Source organism: Bos mutus, chromosome 1 (genome assembly GCF_027580195.1).
Source record: "Bos mutus isolate GX-2022 chromosome 1, NWIPB_WYAK_1.1, whole genome shotgun sequence".
In the NCBI taxonomy this organism is placed as follows: domain Eukaryota; kingdom Metazoa; phylum Chordata; class Mammalia; order Artiodactyla; family Bovidae; genus Bos; species Bos mutus.
Window position 1 is genome coordinate 14,204,673 of NC_091617.1, and position 21,382 is coordinate 14,226,054.

Below are 21,382 nucleotides of genomic sequence, written 5' to 3' on the forward strand. Positions count from 1 at the left end.
CAAGGACCTAACAGAGGAGGAAGAGATTAAGGAGTGGTGGCAAGGATATACAGAACTATACAAAAAAAGTATTAATAACTCAGATAACCACGATGGTGTGGTCACTCACCTACAGCCAGACATCCTGGCATGTGAAGTCAAGTGGGCCTTAGGAAGCATTACTATGGACAAAGTTAATGTAGGTAAAGGAATACCAGCTGAGCTATTTCAAATCCTAAAAGATGATGCTGGTAAAGTGGTGTACTCAAAATACCAGCAAATATGGAAATCTCAGCAATGGCCAAAGGATTGGAAAAAGTCAGTTTTCATTCTAATTCCAAAGAAGGGCAATCAAAGAACATTCAAACTACTGCACAACTGTACTCATTACACATGCTAACAAGGTAATGCTCAAAATCCCTCAAGCTAGGCTTCAACAGTTTGTGAATCAAAGAGGGGTTCAGGATGGGGAACATGCATACACCAGTGCCAGATTCATGTTGATGTATGGCAAAACCAATACAATATTGTAAAGTAATTAGCCTCCAATTAAAATAAATGAATTTATATTAAAAACAACAACAACAACAACAACTTCCAGATGTACAAGCTGGACTTAGAAAAGGGAGAGGAACTAGAGATCAAATTGCCAACATCATTTGGATCACAGAAAAAGCAAGGGAATTCCAGAAAAACACCTACTTATGCTTCATTGACATGCTAAAGCCTTTGACTCTGTGGATCACATAAACTGTGGACATTTTTAAAAAGATGGGAATACCAGACCACCTAACCTGCCTCCTGACAAACCTGTATGCAGGTCAAGAAGCAACAGTTAGAACTGGACATGGAAAAACAGACTGGTTCCCAAGGGAAGAAGGAGTACATCAAGGCTGTATATTGTCATCCTGTTTATTTAAATTCTATGCAGAGTGCATCATGCAAAATGCTGGGAAGGATGACTCACAAGCTGGAATCAAGATTGCTGGGAGAAATATCAATAACCTCAGATAGGCAGATGATACCACCCTTATGGCAGAAAGTGAAGAACTAAAGAGCTTCTTGATGAGAGTGAAAGAGGAGACTGAAAAAGTTGGCTTAAAGGTCAACATTCAGAAAACTAAGATCATGGCATCCAGTCCCATCACTTCATGGCAAATAGATGTGGAAACACTGGAAACAATGGCTGACTATTTTTCTGGGCTCCAAAATCACTGCAGATGGTGACTGCAGTCATGAAATCAAAAGACATTTACTCCTTGGAAGGAAAGTTACGACCAAGCTAGACAGCATATTAAAAAGCAGAGACATCACTTTGTTAACAAAGGTTCATCTAGTGAAGGCTATTGGTTTTTCCAGTAGTCATGTATGGATGTGAGAGCTGGACTATAAAAAAAGCTGAGAGTCAAAAGATTGATGCTTTTGACATGTGGTGTTGGAGAAGACTCTTGAGAGTCCCTTGGACTGCAAGGAGATCAAATCAGTCCATCCTAAAAGAAATCAGTCCTGGGTGTTCATTGGAAGGACTGATGTTGAAGCTGAAACTCCAATACTTTGGCCACCTGATGTGAAGAGATGACTCTTTTGAAAAGACCCTGATGCTGGGAAAGATTGAGGGCAGGATGAGAAGGGGACGACAGAGGATGAGATGGTTGGATGGCATCACCGACTCAGTGGACATGAGTTTTGGTAAACTCTGGGAGTTGGTGATGGACAGGGAGGCTTGGCGTGCTGTGCTTCAAGGGGTCACAAAGAGTCGGACATAACTGAGAACTGAACTGAACTGATGGTTTTCCAGCAGTCACGAACGGATGTGAGGGTTGGATTATAAAGGATGCTGAATGTTGAAGAATTGATGTTTTTGAATTGTGATGCTGGAGAAGACTCTTGAGGGTACCTTGGACTGCGAGGAGATCAAACCAGTCAATCCTAAAGGAAATCAACCCTGAATATTCACTGGAAGAAATGATGCCAACGCTGAAGCTCCAATACTTTGGCCACCTGATGCAAAGAGTTGACCCACTGGAAAACACACTGATGGTAGGAAAGATTGAGGGCAAGAGGAGAAAGGGATGACAAATGATGGTATGATTGGATGGCATCACTGATTCAATGGACATGAGTTTGAGCAAACTCTGGGAGACGGTGAAGAACAGAAAAACCTGGTGTGCTGCAGTCCATGGTGTTTCAAAGAACTGGACACCACTCAGCGACTGAATAACAACACAGATTTTGTGCAGTTCTGTTTCATTGTCACTTCTTTCTAATTTTTTTTTATTTATTTCTTATTTGTTACAAGGAAGCTTCACCTCACACTGGTCAGAATGGCCATCATTAAAAAAAAAAAAAAAAAAACTACAAACAATGAATACCTGAGAGGGTGTGGAGAAAAGAGAGCTCACCTATACTATCAGTAGGAATGTAAATTGGTAAAGCCAATTGGGAGAACAGTACAAAGATCCTCAAAAAACTAAAAATACAGCTACCCTATCATCCATCAGTCCCCCTTCTGGGCATATCTCAGAAGAAACACATACTTTGAAAAGATATATGCACCTTAAAGTTCACCACAGCACTATTCAAAATATCCAGGACATAGAAGCAACCTAAACATCCATCAACAGAGAATAAAGATTAGTGTGTGTGCTCACTCTCTCAGTTGTGTCTGTCTGTTTCCTACCCCATGGACTGTAGCCTGCCAGGCTCCTCTTTCCATGCAATTTCCCAGGCAAGAATATGGAAGTGAGTTGCCATTTCCTATTCCAGAGGATCTTCCCTACCTAGGGACTGAACCCACATGTCTTGTGTATCCTGCATTGGCAGATGGATTCTTTACCACTGTGCCACCTGGAAAGCCCAAATATGTGGTACATATACACAGTGGAATATCACTCAGCCATAAAAAAGAATGAATTAATGTCATTGCAATAACATGGATGGACCTAGAGATCATCATACTGAGTGAATAGTTCAGATAGAAAAAGAGACATCTCCTATGATATTGCTTATATATGGAATCCAAAAGATAGTACAAATGAATCTATTTAAGAAACAGAAAGTCACTGATGTAGAAAACAAACTTATGGTTATGAGGGCCATAAAGGAGGAGAGAGGGATAAATTGGGAGATGGGATTGACATACAGGCACTACTACATACAAAATATATAATAAGAACCTACTGTAGAGCACAGGCAACTCTACTCAATTCTCTGTAAAAATATTAGTATTTAGGGAAAGATTTGCCATCATCTGTATAGAGAGGAGATTGAAGGAGAGATAGAGAGGGTCTTGGCTTTATTATTTATGAACTTGACTTGTTATTCCTTGACTGTTTTTATTCATAATGAAAAATCTACTAAGTTTCTTTCCAAAGTCTCAGAATATATACGGTCAATATCATCTTAAATAAAAGCTGAATAATTATGAAAGGGAAGGCCAACAGACGAGGTGAGCTCCTGCTAACGATTAATGTTAAATCCCTGTAATTCCAATGTGTTTCAATTTAAGATTTTGTGTTCACGTGCAAGGCACCTTGTAAATCCTGGACTTCCTGGTACATGTATGACTTTACAGAAGGCTGAAAATTTTCTGAAGCTCTGCTTGTTACTCTGAATATGAGCGGTGATTTAGCAATCTGGATAATGTATAAACACACACACACACATTTCATTGTGACTGGGAAAGATGCAAGTTTTAAAAGTTTTTAGGAGAGTTTCAGGATCTAACCCCCTTTTAAGTATTATTATAGCTGATTTAAACTGCCTTTCTTTCAGGTACTGAAGCTTGGTGAACTTTTGTAAATTGGACTTTATGTATTTCTACTCTCCATCATCCAGGTATGTCTTGAAGAAAAAATAAGTTCTAATTTTTCCTATTCATCACCTTCTGTGTGCTCATATTCCATGAAAATTCACACAGTGAAAGTTTTTTACCCATATATTTAGTATTTCTTGTATTAATTAATCTAGATACAGGATCATTTATAATAGCATAACATAGACCAACTTATTCATTGAGTTGTCAGTGTACTTATTCATTCAGACAATTAGTCTATTTGATGTTATCACTACAAGGGTGATTACAAATCATTATTTTCACTAGCAGCAAAGAAAAAAATACCCCAAAAAGTTTAGGACTTTTTTGGAGAGAAATATCAATAACCTCAGATATGCAGATGACACCACCCTTATGGCAGAAAGTGAAGAGGAACTAAAAAGCCTCTTGATGAAAGTGAAAGAGGAGAGTGAAAAAGTTGGCTGAAAGCTCAACATTCACAAAACGAAGATCATGGCATCTGGTCCCATCACTTCATGGCAAATAGATGGGGAAACAGTGGAAACAGTGTCAGACTTTATTTTTCTGGGCTCCAAAATCACTGCAGATGGTGATTGCAGCCATGAAATTAAAAGACACTGACTCCTTGGAAGGAAAGTTATGACCAACCTAGATAGCATATTCAAAAGCAGAGACATTACTTTGCCAACAAAGGCCCATCTAGTCAAGGCTATGGTTTTTCCAGTGGTCATGTATGGATGTGAGAGTTGGACTGTGAAGAAAGCTGAGTGCCGAAGAATTGATGCTTTTGAACTGTGGCATTGGAGAAGACTCTTGAGAGTCCCTTGGACTGCAAGGAGATCCAACCAGTCCATTCTAAAGGAGATCAGTCCTGGGTGTTCATTGGAAGGACTGATGCTAAAGTTGAAACTCCAATACTTTGGCCACCTCATGCGAAGAATTGACTCATTGGAAAAGACCCTGATGCTGTTGGGGGCAGGAGGAGAAGGGGACGACAGAGGATGAGATGGCTGGATGGCATCACCGACTCCATGGACATGAGTTTGAGTAAACTCCGGGAGTTGGTGATGGGCAGGGAGGCCTGGCGTGCTGCGATTCATGGGGTTGCAAAGAGTCGGACACGACTCTGCGACTGAACTGGAACTGGAACTGGAATGTCCATAGCTATTCAGTGGTTGAAAATATTTCAAAACATAACTGGATGGCTTTAAATAAATGTCAGTATGCACACCTAAATATAATTAAACCTACAAATTAGTTACTAGCAAATTATTTACAATTGATTTTAAAATAAGTTCTCTCAACAATAAAATCTCAATGCTACTTACTATTATTATTTTAATATAAATTTACTTATTTTAATTGGAGTTTAATTACTTTACAGTATTGTATTGGTTTTGCCATACATCAACATAAATCTGCTACAGGTGTATACATGTTCCCCATCCTGAACCCCCCTCCCTCTTCTATTTATTATTTAATAGTTTTTAAAAAATTATCTTTTTTTCCCCCTCTGGCCATTGAGATACTTAGTCAAGCTTAAGAAGTTCAATTACGACCTAGAAACATATGCTAGAGCAGTGTTGCTAGTCCCTAAAGTATATTTTCAAAATTGATGTTATTTTATGAATTTTATATAGCCCTTCTTAGATCAGGCAATTTTTTTAATTTACAAAAATTAAGTGGTAGGATCTGATACCTATCATCCAGTGAGAAAAGTGAAAAACTGATGAAAGCATATAAAAAACTTATTAAATTATGTAGAGTTTAATTGACACTACAATATGAAGTAGGTAAAAATATTCTGTACATGAAATGACTACTTTAATTTTTCTATACACATTATGACATTAATGTTTGTCTTTATTTTCCAAATACATTGTTTAATCTCACTGCCTTATTAGAGATGTTAATTTTCACAAAGGGTCCATGGAAACATCTAATTCTGTTTTTATTACCCTAGTTCTGGTCTCATAAATTCTGTCTTCCAACCTAGTCTTCTGCATTGCAGGCAGATTCTTTACCATCTGAACCACCAGGGAAGCCTCCTCTATCTACTAGAGGACAATATATAATGTTTCTTGATTCATTATCTATAGGAAGTTAAACATTCTCTATATTACAATATTATTGGTCTTTGTTTTCCAGTTAAAGGCAGGTGTAAATACTCAGATATGATATCTGCTATAAGTCAACACTCACATAAGGTATGTACTATATGCATTTTGTTGTTCCTAGATTATAAAACATATAGTCCTGCGCACAGGAGAGTTAAATGATAGTGTCAAAGAAGCAGTCAAGTAAAAATCATAAGCATGTTTCTTACTTTCTGAATTTACCGATTTAATTTCCCTATAGGCTGTCCAATTAAAAAATCCATTGCATATAGCTAAATAAAATTTCAAGTTGTTCAACTGCTCTTTACTCCACTGTGGAATTCATTCATTTTGAGGAACTAATATTAATAGATGAAATGGCTTGGAATCATACAAAGGAAAGAGATAATTAAGCTATTTTTGAAATAGTTATTATTTCAATACAAGTGCCAATATCAAGGCAAATACTGCTACACGTTTAGCGACCTAATTTTGAACATATAAGTTTTTAACATGAAAAGTGACCTATTGAGAAAGAAAATGTGGAGAAAATTATTTTTTCCCAAGATGGGATATTGTTTAACCACATGAATATAACTTTATACTGAATTTTGGAATTTTCAATTGGACCTGCAGAGTATGATTGTATGCAGGAGGAGGAGGGAAAGAAAAACTTAGGGATATGGAGATTATATTAGTGTTTTGGAGTACAAGGCATGTGTGCGTGGTCAGTCACTACTCAGTCCTGTCTGACTCTTTGCAGCCCCATGGACTGTAGCTCACCAGGCTCCTCTGTCCATGGAATTCTCCAGGCAAGAATACTGGAGTGGATTGCCATTTCCTTCTCCAGGGTATCTTCTCAGCCCAGGGATCAAAACTTCACATCTCTCGTGTTTCTTTCATTGGCAGGCAGATTCTTTACCTCTGCATCACCTGGGAAACCCATACAAGGCATACCACTAAATGATTTGGTAAAGATGAAGTGAGTCAGAATGGCTGTATTTGGAGGCAGAGTAGATAGGTAAGCTGAGTTAAGATGGGAGAGTGATTGAGGAGACAATTTAATCTCCGCAGGCATATTTAAACTCAGCCCTTACTGTTACAAAATTGTTTCTGACTATAGACTCATGCTTTGTTCCCATTGATACTCATGACTAAGCCATTCAAATTCTGTAAGTTTCAGTTTGTCCATTTAAAACTGTCAGAAAATGTCTTTTATATATGATTATATATTTTTCTGCCTTTTTTTTTTTTTGCCTAAAAGTTAGCAATAACTTCCTTGTAATACAGAGGGTGTGAGGAATTACTTTTACAAATCTTACCATAGAAGCCCAATTTCCTTAATAAAGCAGTGTTCTCTGCTAAAACACCTGTAGGCTTTAGTGTAGTAACCCAGTAATCGATTATTAGTCAATCATTGCTTTGTTAAAATTATGCTAACAATCATTTCAATTATGATCTTTAAAAAAGAGATCTATGAATTTTGGTATTTATAAACAGCTGGATAGTGAAAATTAAGAGTAAGTATATGGTGATGAAAGGTATGGCCAGGAGAAATGAGATGGAATTGAGGAAGAACTAAAACTTTCTTTTATTGTCAAAGTAAACTTATATACTGAGTAAACAGGCAAAAGCAGGGCATTGCTAATACTAGGTTGGTTGGGGATAGGTGGGGGAACAAATGTAAAATAATGGAAGCTAGAGATTCACTGAAAGAAAAAACAAAACAAAACAAAATCTGTGCTTGTTCAAATCTTAATCTGAGTCACATCAACTGTGTGTAAAGGTAAAATACCCTGATGACTGCTGTAAATTTGAATCTCTAAAAATTTTCTAGTCTTATTATACTTAATACTATACTTACTTGTGTCCATGTATGTTTCGCATATAACTTCTCACAAAACTAATTCTAATCCTCATCAAGGAAAGGACAATACATTTTGGCAGCATTTTAAATGGCAATTTATGTTTTCAAATATATACATATATTTCTCTTTGAATGTCTATTTCCATTTTGTGAATCTTATTGGCTCTACACAGATATAGTAATACTTTAATGAACATTTTTAGTTTCACCTACTTGCAATAGAGTAAGTGGGGTTGGGAGATGCAACACATACTGTAATGGGTGGTTGAGTTCTGGATGGCCCACTATCAGGCACCCAAAGTGCCAATAGTGTGTCTTTTTAGATATATAGGATTCACAACAGACAGCACTGCTATAGACTAAATTATGTATACCCCTTCATATTAATATGTTAAAGTTCTAACCTCCCACGTGATTCTATTAGGAGATGTAGCCTTTACAGAGGTAATTAAGGAGTTGACTCATTGGAAAAGACTCTGATGCTGGGAGGGATTGGGGACAGGAGGAAAAGGGGATGACAGAGGATGAGATGGCTGGATGGCATCACCGACTTGATGGATGTGAGTCTGAGTGAACTCCGGGAGTTGGTGATGGACAGGGAGGCCTGGCGTGCTGCAATTCATGGGGTCACAAAGAATCGGACACGACTGAGCGACTGAACTGAACTGAACTGAAGCTTACATGAGGTCCTTAGGATGGAGTCCTAATCCAAAAGGACTTCTATTTTCATAAAAAGAGGAAGAAATATTTTCATAAAAAGAGGAAGAGATGTGTGTGCACAGAAAAAAAGGCCATGTGAAGACACAACAAGTAGGTAGCCATCTACAAGCCAAGCAGATAGGCCTCAGAATAAACAAATCTGCTGACACCTTGATCTTGGACTTCCAGACTCCGTAACTGTGAGAAAACACATTTGTGTTGCTAAAGCCACTTGGTCTGTATTATTTTGTTATGGTAGCCCTAGCAGATTAATACAGCCTTTATAATGAGAAAGATAATTAACAGTATGTTGACGATGCCAATGTTTAGCCGACCCACCTCCCAGATATAATACTTTTCATTTAGTGATGGTCATGAGCCATATTCTATCTGCTGCTGCTGCTAAGTCACTTCAGTCATGTCCGACTCTGTGCAACCCCATAGACGGCAGCCCACCAGGATTCTCCAGGCAAGAACACTGGAGTGGGTTGCCATTTCCTTCTCCAATGCATGAAAGTGAAAAGTGGAAGTGAAGTCGCGTGGTCGTGTACGACTCTTCACGACCCCATGGACTGCAGCCTACCAGGCTGCTCCATCCATGGGATTTTCCAAGCAAGAGTACTGGAGTGGGGTGCCATTGCCTTCTCCGATATTCTATCTAATGAGACATAATTCTAATTCTGCTTGATGTAGCTTTTGAAAATTGTGTAGAGTCTGCTGGAAAAACAAATTCATCTTAAACATCTTGTTGCTCCTTTTCATCCTTTAGCTCTCTTCATGTTCTAAATGGAGATGTGCGGGCAACATCTTAGTACACAATATAATCTATATGAAGACAAAAGCCAGCATGCTAAGGATGAAAGAACATAAGGAAAAACAATTTGCATGTTTGACTGTATAGGTGAACAAAATCATAGCATTCCAAAAATATACATGCTATGTAATATAAAACCACTAATAGAGGAAGAAAAGATATAATCTGAAATCACATTGGTATCATCAGTCAGAATTAATGATTCTGTTTAAACTCAATAAAACATTTGTGCATTTTCTAATATCAACTCTTTAGATAGCCAAGCATAGCTTTTAGTTTTAGGTAGAAATTATACATACACAGAGTACTTTAAACATATTTTTACAACTTACTGAATTTCTGAGTTCACCATGGTATTTTACTGAGGTTATCCATAAGTTCTTACCATCCATCTGTATTTTGCATAATAAATTTTTCTGGGCACAAAGGTATGCTACAATCTGCGTTCAAGTTCTTTTATCCCAGTTTAATTCCACTAATTTCTTTCAAGCCTGTGGCCGTTACAGAGAGACTTTCACTTTCAAACAGTTTCCAGATGGCCAAGTAAGAATAACCAAAAAACTGGGTTTGACTAGAAAGATACCATCAGAATCAGAGAGAAACAAGTGAGCCATTCAGAGTTGTTTTGGAATGGGGGCATGGAGCCTCCATAGCAGATTAGCCATAAGACACACATAGCTGTTCATCATCCCCAGTATGAAACCTGCAACAAAAAGACATCCTGGGAAGGGGATATCAATCAGAAATTTAAAAGGTTGAACTGAGGTCTAAACTTAAATATTGACATAAGACACTCAAAATTAAACTCCCTTTTTTCCTACCCTTCAAAATTTAGATGTTTGAATTTGAAAGCAACAATATTATAACTTAGAAGATTGTGGATTTGTGGGAAAACAGTTAAAAATTCATCTACCTACTGCTGCTGCTGCTGTTAAGTCACTTCAGTCGTGTCTGACTCTGTGCCACCCCATAGATGGCAGCTCACCAGGCTCCCCCGTCACTGGGATTCTCCAGGCAAGAACACTGGAGTGGGTACTATTAAGGAGCAACTGCACTGTTTTTTAAAATATAATGTACTTGGAAGGTAGTAATAAGTTCAGTAAACATAAACATGAAATTGAGACATTATGGTGCTAATCATAAACATTAGTAAGACAGAAGGTAGAAAAATTAAATTATAAATAATACAATCACTTAAATTTCCAAAGTATGCCTGATGTAGTGAAAAGGGGGAATAATTTTTCAACCTGTTTTGTAAGGGCACTATTACACTGACAACATAAAACAAATACAAAATGCCATCATGACAACTGGAAGCTAGATAAACTTTTAAATTTGGTGTAACACTTCAAAAATTACAAGAAATGAGTAGGTGATATAAATTTAAAAAGATGTATATGAATTAAAAATGATAGTAGCACATGCATTTAAAAAGGAAATAGGCTTAAGGGAACTTATTCACTAAAGTGAATTTTAAAGGGTGAAAAGGAAAAAAATAAATAGAATTGATATGCTATAATGGGGATAATCATGTTGCTGTTTAGTCACTAAGTCATGTCTGACTTTTTGAGACCCCATGAACTGTAGCCCACCAGGGTCCACTGTCCATGGGATTCTCCAGGCAAAAATACTGGAGTGGGTTGCCATTTCCTTCAGGGGATCTTCCCAACCCAGGGATTGAATCTGCATCTCCTACCTTAGATAGATTCTTTACCACTGAGCCAAGGATAATAATAACCATTAGTAAATAAACTTTACATAATTTAATATAAAATTGTGTTCCGCCTTTTAACATATTCTACACTAAATACTCAGTGGTTCTTATGGTAAAGCTGTTAACAGAAATCACCTCTAGTGAACTTTGGTATTATTTTTCCGATGAAGGTAGAGTCCATCAGGTGACTTTTCCATCACTCTGTAAAACAAGAGATCCTTCATTCCCTATATAGATGACAAGTCCCACGGCAGCTTTCAGTTGTTCAAAATCCCATATGAGTTAGTGCTAAGTAAACTTGAAGAAATCTATTCCCTCTTTCTCAAGTTAAATGTGGCCATTATTTGTTAAAAGAGTGATTTATTTTCTACAATCCATTTAAATAGTAATGCACTTTGAGTCAATAAAAATTTAATAATTCATAAAAATTAATTATGAAGTAATTTTGAGTTGTGAATCCTACTTAAAGTAACTAAAATTGAAAAGATAGCTTAGTTTGAAGTTATTAAAATCAAGTAGAATAGAAGGTGAAATATTCTGCTAAACTCAGAAAGAAAGGGAAAAATGATATCTCATTTCTGAAAAGTAGCTAAGTTTAGAAATCACAGTATGAATACCATGGCAAGAAATGAACAACATGCGATTTAGAAATCACATGAACACCATGTTATTTCGATTATCTATGGTTGCTGCTGCTAAGTCACTTCAGTCGTGTCCAACTCTGTGCAACCCCATAGACGGCAGCCCACCAGGCTCCTCTGTCCCTGGGATTCTCCAGGCAAGAACACTGGAGTGGGTTGCCATGTCCTTCTCCAATGCATGAAAGTGAAAAGTCAAAGTGAAGTCGTTCAGTCGGGTCCGACTCTTAGTGATCTCATGGACTGCAGCCTACCAGGCTCCTCCATCCATGGGATTTTCCAGGCAAGAGTTCTGGAGTGGGGTGCCATTGCCTTCTATCTATGGTTAGATAGAAAACAAGCAAACATTCTATAATATATAATGATGAATTTCAGCAATGAAAAAATAGCATTTGAATTTCTATGAGAACTGTTTACATTGTTTAACAACAATGTATGTAATATGCATTTACTTCTGATGTATCTATGAATTAATGCAAATTTAATGCAATTAAATTTGAAAACACTGTGCACAATGATAATAAACAGGGTACTTACACTTCTATATTTCACAATGTATTCTAAAATAGGGGCTCCACCATCATCCTGTTTGGTGATACTCAGCTTAAAGCTCTTCCCACTGCTTGGCTGTCCATGTATGGATGGAGGACTCGGTTCACCTATATAAGCAATAGAACATTCTTGATATTTGCACACACTTCATAGATGTAGAGATACTGCATTTTAATTAAAAAAATACAGTCATATAACAAAATATTACATCATCCTGTGTTTACCATTTTCTATTTGTCCTTTGTTGTGATATAACTTTTTGTCCTCTTTTTATCCATCCAAGAAACAGCAACATTCATAAATCGAGAAGTATCATGCCAAAATTGTGAAATCTCAGAATCATATATATAATTTATACTGATGGGCAAATGCTCTAAGAATAGAACTCACCGCATTATACAAGCCTTAAGCTTTATTTCTTGTATTGATAGCATGCTATCATTTAGTTTTCTAATATAAATTTAATTTGTAAACATGTGTAAAAATGTATTAATATAAACATATTAAGTCATCAAGCTATCTAAAATATATACCTACCAGAAATATAATAAATTAGCAATTTGTCATCTCCTTTAATGGATGTTTTTAAGCTAGATATAAATTTGAATAAATAAATTTTTATAGTATCCAAACTATACATGGGTTTCAAAATTTATACCTGTGGTAGATTCATGTTGATATATGGCAAAACCAATACAACATTGTAAAGTAAAAATAAAACAATAAATAAGTAAAAATAAAAAATTGTCACTTAAAAAAAATTTCATTTTATGGTATACTGAATTGTATTATTTTTGTGGAAAAATTGATTTCTGAAACAGTTTTTGACTAGAACAACTTCACAGATCTACCAATAAATAAAAAAATAAACAAATATTTCAAAAATTAAAAAAATCTCACTTTATGAAAATATAACTTTGGTGTTATTCTTCACATGAAGATGGTCTTATAATAAATATAATATGTTTAATATGAACAGAGTTCAACAGAAGTGGAAGAGTATCAGCATTAGTGTGAAATATTATGAAATAAGATGATTTATATGCTGTTAACATACTATGTTTTCTGTATATAAATTTAAACTTCTGTAAAAAAAAAGTACAATAACATCTTAAAAGGATTCAATAAGAGAATATGAGAAAGACTAAATATGAAGAGTGGGGTTGCTTAGGATTATAAGCAGAGAAAGGATAGCTCTCTATTAAAATGAGGTTAAGTCATTCTAGGGTAATTTTAGTCAGGAGGTGGGGTTTTGAGTCAAGATCTATTTGCAGTGGTCCTGGTGAAAAAGAGGCACTGAAAAAGACTCTGCCATCAGGAATGGAGAATACACAACATATCTGACATTTTATGATAACCAACAGAAAAGACTTGGTCATAAATTAAGACGATTATTGCAGTCAATTTGACTGTACTACATAAGTATATAATAAGCAAAGCATTGCATAGATTGTCATACCAAACACTCTCTTCCAATAACACAAGAGAAGACTCTACAAATGGACATCACCAGATGGTCAATATCAAAATCAGTTTGATTATATTCTTTACAGCCAAAGACAGAGAAGCTCTATACAGTCAGCAAAAACAAGACCAGGAGCTGACTGTGGCTCAGATCATGAACTCCTTATTGCCAAATTCAGACTTAAATTGAAGAAAGTACGGAAAAGCACTAGACCGTTCAGTTCAGTTCAGTTCAGTCACTCAGTCGTGTCCGACTCTTTGTGACCCCATAAATCGCAGCACACCAGGCCTCCCTGTCCATCACCAACTCCCGGAGTTCACTCAGACTCATGTCCATCAAGTCAGTGATGCCATCCAGCCATCTCATCCTCTGTCGTCCCCTTCTCCTCCTGCCCCCTATCCCTCCCAGCATCAGAGGCTTTTCCAATGAGTCAACTCTTTGCATGAGGTGGCCAAAGTACTGGAGTTTCAGCTTTAGCATCATTCCTTCCAAAGAAATCCCAGGGCTGATCTCCTTCAGAATGGACTGGTTGGATCTCCTTGCAGACCAAGGTACTCTCAAGAGTCTTCTCCAACACCACAGTTCAAAAGCATCAATTCTTCGGCACTCAGCTTTCTTCACAGTCCAACTCTCACATCCATACATGATTACTGGAAAAACCATAGCCTTGACTGGATGGACCATTCAGGTATGACCTAAATCAAATCCCTTATGGTCATACAGTAGAAGTGACAAATAGATACAAGGGATTAGATCTAACAGATAGAGTGCTTGAAGAACTATGAACAGAGGTTTGTGACATTGTACAGGGGGCAAGGATCAAGACCATCCCCAAGAAAAATAAATGCAAAAAGGCAAAATGCTTGTCTGTGGAGATCTTACAAATAACTGAGAAAACAAGACAAGCAAAAGGCAAAGGACAAAACAAAAGATATACCCATTTGAATGCAGAGTTCCAAAGAACAGCAAGGAGAGATAAGAAAGCCTTCTCCAGTGATCAATGCAAGAAATAGAGGAAAACAATAGGATGGGAAAGACAGAAATCTCTTCAAGAAAATTAGAGATATAAAGTGAACTTTTCATGCAAAGATGGGCATAATAAAGGACAGAAATGGTATAGACATAACAGAAGCAGAAGATATTAAGAAGAGGGAGCAAAAATACACAAAAGGACTATATAAAAAAGATCTTCATGACACAGATAACCATGATGGTGTGATCACTCACTTAGAGCCAGACATCCTGGAATGTGAAGTCAAGTGGGCCTTAGGAAACATGAATTCGAACAAAGCTAGTGGAGGTGATGGAATTCCAGTTGAACCATTTCAAATCCTAAAAGATGATGCTGTAAAAGTGCTGCACTTGATATGCCAGCAATTTTGGAAAACTCAGCTGTGGCCACAGGAATGGAAAAGGTCAGTTTTCATTCCAATCCCAAAGAAAGGCAAAGCCAAAGAATGTTCAAACTATCGCACAATTGCACTCATCTCACACACTAGCAAAGTAATGCTCAAAATTCTCCAAGCCAGGCTTCAACAGTATGTGGACCAGGAAATTCCAGATGTTCAAGCTGGATTTAGAAAAGGCAGAGGAACCAGAGATCAAATTGCCAACATCCGTTGGATCATCGAAAAAGTGACAGACTTCCACAAAAACATCTACTTATGCTTTATTTACTACACCAAGTCTGTGGACCATGTGGATCACAACAAACTGTGGAAAATTCTAAAAGAGATGGGCATACCAGACCACTAACCTGCCTCCTTTGAAATCTGTATACAGGTCAAGAAGCAAGAGTTAGTACTGGACATGGAACAACAGACTTGTTCTAAATTGAGAAAGGATTATGTCTAGACTGTATATTGTCACCCTGATTATTTAACTTATATGCAGGGTACATCATGAGAAATGCTGGACTGGATGAAGCACAAACTTGAATCAAGATTGCCAGGAGAAATAATAATAACCTCAGATATGCAGATGACACCACCCTCATGGCAGAAAATGAAGAACTAAAGAGCCTCTGGATGAAAGTGAAAAAAGGAGAGTATAAAAGTTGGCTTAAAGCTCAACTTTCAGAAAACTAAGATCATGGCATCTGGTCCCAACACGTCATGGGGAAACAATGAAAACAGTGAGAGACCTTATTTTGGGGGTTCCAAAATCACTGAAGATGGTGACTGCAGCCATAAAATTAAAAGACACTTGTTCCTTGGAAGAAAAGCTATGACCAATCTAGATAGAATTTTAAAAAGCAGAGACATTACTTTGCCAGCAAAGGTCCATCTTGTCAAAGCTATGCTTTTTCCAGTAGTCATGTATGGATGTGAGAAGAATTGATGCTTTTGAACTGTGGTGTTGAAAAAGACTTTTGAGAGTCCCTTGGACTGCAAGGAGATCCAAGCAGTCCATCCTAAAGAAAATCAATCCTGAATATTCATTGGAAGGACTGATGCTGAAGCTGAAACGCCAACATTTTGGCCACCTGATGCGAAGAACTGATTCATTGATAAAGATCTTGATGCTGGGAAAGATTGAAGGCAGGAGGAGACAAGGATGACAAAGGATGAGATGGTTGGATGGCATCATCGCCTCAATGGACATGAGCTTGAGAAAGCTTGGGAGTTGGTGATGGACATGGAAGCCTGACGTACAGCAGTCCAAAGGGTCGCAAAGAGACCGACACAACAGAGCAACTGAACTGAACTAGTGCATAGATTATATAATGGTGTTTGCTCTATCACACTCAATTTTCTCATATTTTTTAACAGTTTATTCAACATAAAGGAAATCTATACTATTTTAAATTTATCTAACTTTATGTAAATGCATTTTAACATTTCAAAACAGGATAGTAATGAGAAGGGGGCTTCAGCAGTTATTCTTCTGCAGTCACCATTGCAATGAATTAATTTAGTGGTACCTTTTTCTCACACTTAGGGTCTATGTAATCCATGGAATACAGGCAATGGTCATGCTTCAGCAAAATAGAACATTAAATTTGTTGCACAGATACTTTTCTACTCTCTCTTTGAATATAGTCTGAGCACTACAATCTAATTAATCAGACTGAAAAAGTAAGGCACTTTCCTGATGGGAACAAATTTACTCTATATTTTGCAGTGCACTTTTTTCCCCTTTCTTCAAACAGAGTTATCTTTTGTAAGTCTGAGATGCCACCATCTTCAGCAACCACTCCAACAAAGATATAATTCACTTTCTCAAAGTGTTGAAATGTCTCCCTGTATTTTAGTATCCCATTTAAGTTTGCAAGGAAGAGAATGACAACAGAGAGAAAAACACAGATTACTTACGGACTGGTAGTGTTTGGAAAATTTCTATTTTACTATAGTCTCCTTGTCCTTTTCCATTTACAGCTGCAACCCTGATTTCATAAGTTGTATTTGGTTCCAGGTTGCTCAAAACAACCATTGCTAAAAGAAAAAAAAAACATATGCCTATGATTAATACATTTTAATAAGTAAAACAAACCAAACTATTATAAAGTTGAGTGGAACAGTATCACTGAATTAATCTTTCCATGAAATATCTGAAAAGCATAAGAGCTATACATAAGTGGCAAATTATTTGTGGGTAATTGTCTTCTTCATCTCTATTTTAACTTTTTACCCAGATGCAATAACTTTCAAAGAAGAAAATTAATAGTTCCTTTCATGATACTTACATTCACAAAGTAGAAAATGAAATATTTTTCTTTCATTTTTTCAATATTCAAGAATTAAAAGGATTTAAATAAAACATCTTTACTGAATGCATCTCAAATATTTTGTCTACGCTAATGAAAGCTAAGATGTGTATTTAATGATCTATATCTTGTACTTTCATGTTAGGATGTTTCAAACCATAATACACCCACTCCCAGCATACCTCATGTTATACCAGAAATCTGCAGAACAGAGGGATGCTGCATCATTCATAGTCCTGCATTGTAAATATTACTTGTGAATAAGTCATTGAAACTAATATTCTCTTTGAACCTCAGACTGACTTGCTCCAACCTCTTATACATAAAACACAATAAAATATTCAATATCAATCAATCAATAGATGAGTGCTATAGAATTTAGTGGAGATATGAAATTCAATATTTAGAAGTCTGATCTCCAGTATAAGGTTTTTGAGTCATGTCAAAGAAGTGTCACTCAGCCAATGGTTGTGAAAGTGGATCATTTGCTTGATAATCTCAAATCAAATCAAGTTATTTTAATGCTAGCTTGAAGCCTGTCATCTCTCATATTTCTCTCTGAATTTCTTCTTGAGTATTTACCATACCAGCCCTGGATACAACACAACACAAAGGAGAAGAAAGAATCCGAAAAAGTACAGGCATATAAAATTTTATTAGAAATATTCTGTGGGTCATGACAGTCCTTTTAATTTGCTAGAAGGTTTTAAATACATTTGTAGATTTCAAAATTTTACATCTTTACAAATACCTTTGGTGGAACTAATACAATTCCATAGTTGCCTCTATCCTCACTGCTTTTGCTAAACAGAGTAAAAAGCTTTTGCTAAACAGAGTAAAAATTAAAAAGTAGACATGGAAATGCCTTGATGACCAATCAAAAGGAAGTTATATCTGGTTTACATAATAATTTAAAGTCAAATGTGCTCAGTCGCTCAGTCGTGTCTGACTCTTTGTGACCCCATGGACTGTAGACTGCCAGCCTCCTTTGTTCATGGGATTTTTCCATGGGATTTTCCTAGTAAGAATACAGGAGTGGGTTGCTATTTTCTCCTCCCAACTCAGGGCTTGTACCTGCATCTCCTGTGTCTCCTGCATTGCAGGTGGATTCTTTACTGTTATGCCACTGGGAAAACCTCAAAGTCAAATGATCAATTCATAATAGAAAATATAATCAATTATAAAAGATTAAATCATAAGTAATCAGGCACCTATCTGTAAGACTATTGATTAACATGAACAATGACTGAAGATGAGACAAACTGAATAAAATCCCAATATAGTATATTAACCTGTTTCTGATAATTACATTATAATGTATATTCACTAGATAACATTTTTCATTTTATGTTGAATGAATATACTTAGAGAATTTGATACTTTTTGTGCTCCCTTCTTTTCTCCAATATTATCATATATACCGGATAAATGTTAATGGCAAAATATGGTTCAGATATCAACCAGACAGATATTAATCCAGTATAGATGTTTCAAAATCATTCAAAAGAATACATTTTCCATAATGAAAATTTTATTTCTCATTTTCTCTACTGGGTAAGAAAACTGCACTTGCTTTAGAGAGCACACAGCCTTGTGAAAACCTTGGATGAAAACACACGGTATCAAAGTTAAAGGAGGCCAACTGAGAAAAACCGGATTAGCAGGGGAATCCAACTGATTAGAAGCTACAAGGATAAATCGGAAAGTCAGCCTTGAATTCAATTTCTTCCGACAGGTTTTTTTAGGAAACCCAAACACAGTTGGCTGGTGAGCTGGATTCAGAGAAATACCAGCCCAAGAAAAAGAATTCATTTGCAATAGAGGAATGGTTAGTGGGAGATGAAACTGGTCATGGAGATAATGGAAAGGGAGAAGGACTCAAGCTAAGAGGCAGCTGAAATGCTTAGAACTTGGAATCCCACTGAGTTTAAGAGAGAATGATTCTGCTCAAGATCTGCATAAGAAGGAATTTAAATGTTAAAAATTTATCATATTTTATCATTTAATAAGCTAAAAATATAGCAAATTTAAAATCAAAGTGGCACTTCCCCAGTGGCTCAATTGAAAAATAATCTGCCTGCAATGCAGGAGACCCAAGTTCAATCCTTGGGTGAGGAAGTTACCCTAGAGAAGGGAATGGTGACCCACTCCTGTATTCTGCCTGGAGAATTCCATGACAGATCTGGCAGGCTACAGTCCATGAAACTGGAAAGAGTTGGACATGACTGAGCAACTAACACATTCAAAATCAAAGTAAGCTAAACCTGCAGAGATTAATGCTTTATAAAAGTGAGTTTAGTTTTCAGGGGTTGTAACAAAAATGTATGGGCCCTTGGACAATCAGTAATGTCACAGAGTAGTTTGTGTTTGTAGCATGGAGACTTATGAGAGACTAGTATAGGAACTAGCCAGGTTGTAATAACATTTGTAATAAGACACTTAGTGATACAGGCTTTAGATGCATGAAAGAAATCCCATGGCTCTGGATCTGATTCCACCACTGACTGAGGTTCAACCAAGTCTTAGGGCTGAGTTTTTCTTCTCAACTTCTAAATCAAAACACTTTTATTAAGTTTTATAGAAACAAAAGTATAAAAAATTAGTTGAAAATAAGTGTAGATTGGACTTACCAGGTGGCTCTGATGGTAAAGAATCTGCCTGCATTGCAGGAGACACAGATTTGATCCCTGGTGGGAAAGACCCCTGGCTAAGGGGATGCTACCCTCTCTATTCCATTGTTGCCTGGAGAACACCATGGACAGAGGAGCCTGGTGGGCTACAGTCACAGTGATACTTACAAACATTTATACATATAATCTATATACAGAGTATACTACACAAGAATATAGGAGAGTTTGCCATAGATGCTTTTACTGCTACAGACAACTTTGGTATGTAATATGCTCTCCATATTCTATGATGTAAAGATGCAGCTGCTTACCATTGTTTTATTTATTTATTTTTGGCTGCACTCCATGGCAAGAGGATCTTAATTCCCATACCCCCTGCAGGGGAAGCATGCAGTCTTAACCTCTGGACTACCAGGGAATTCCCTTTCCATTGTTTTAAAATCACAAGTTTGACTACCTCAGCTGTGAGGGACTGGTAATGCTTATATTCAGGTGTTTGTCTTTATACAAACAAGAAAAGCGACAGAATTTAAATCACACAATTTTAATTCCAAATAAAATTTTTCATTTCTTCAGAAGCCTGGAGGTCAGACTATTCATCTTTTTAGATTAAAAATGAATAACAATAGTGTTATCAAAGAATCAGAGCATATCAAATTAAGGAAAAAGTTGATATTCCTTGGATTAAATACTTGAAGCGTATCTCCCACTACCCACTCCGTAACTACACACATTAAACAAAAGGCAGCTCTGCATTCTACTTGAATGCTCTGAGTAATTCAAGTAAAACTCCTTCTGGCTTGGATTGCCAGCACTCCTCCTCCTGTCATATTTCATCGAGATTGTGAGGCACTTTGAGTGCCTCTCTACTTCTGCCACGGGGACACTCATTTCTTGAATCCCAGGATGATCAATTCACAATTGATTTTATCCATGTTTCTCTTATTAATATGTTTGTTTTCTGTGCTAAGACTCTTTTCTAATAACTGAATTTCACAGCAAAGCAATTTGTGGAGGAGAGAAGCAACAAGAGCACAATGATGGTGAGCAGCTGTTACAACACTGGGCTAAAGGTAAAGCAGAGGGGAGGCCTTTTATAGAGGACTTTGCAAATTATAGGGGAGCGACATGGAAGAAAACCTGTTAAAGCCAGTTTACAAAGTTCATATATAAGAAGTCAGTCTGCTTTTGAGTTCTGACTCTAAAGGTTTTGGTACAATGACCCTTATTATGAGGCTTATTAACATTGTGTGAACATAAAGATTACTGTGTGAAATTGAAAGAACTCCATAAGTTGGGGCTCATTTAAAGAGAGGGAAAGGTAAGGATTCAGGGGAGGCAAAGCCTGTGTCTGTAATTTGACTTGCCTTTCTTAAATGAGAGGATATATATGTTAAATTGTCCATAATTTACTGACGTATTACCA

At 36.7% G+C, this 21,382-nt stretch overlaps 1 protein-coding gene across 2 annotated transcripts in view; it reads right to left on the reverse strand.

The window, feature by feature from the left end:
• Nucleotides 1–21,382, reverse strand: part of NCAM2 (neural cell adhesion molecule 2) — a 568,041-nt gene that overhangs the window by 53,948 nt on the left and 492,711 nt on the right. For both annotated transcript variants that reach the window (XM_005895596.2, XM_070367501.1), the window contains exons 13-14: nucleotides 16,935–17,054; nucleotides 12,141–12,262 (exon numbers count right to left, since the gene is read on the reverse strand). In XM_005895596.2, the coding sequence (XP_005895658.2) occupies nucleotides 12,141–12,262; nucleotides 16,935–17,054 (242 nt within the window). The remainder of the gene's footprint in view (nucleotides 1–12,140; nucleotides 12,263–16,934; nucleotides 17,055–21,382) is intronic.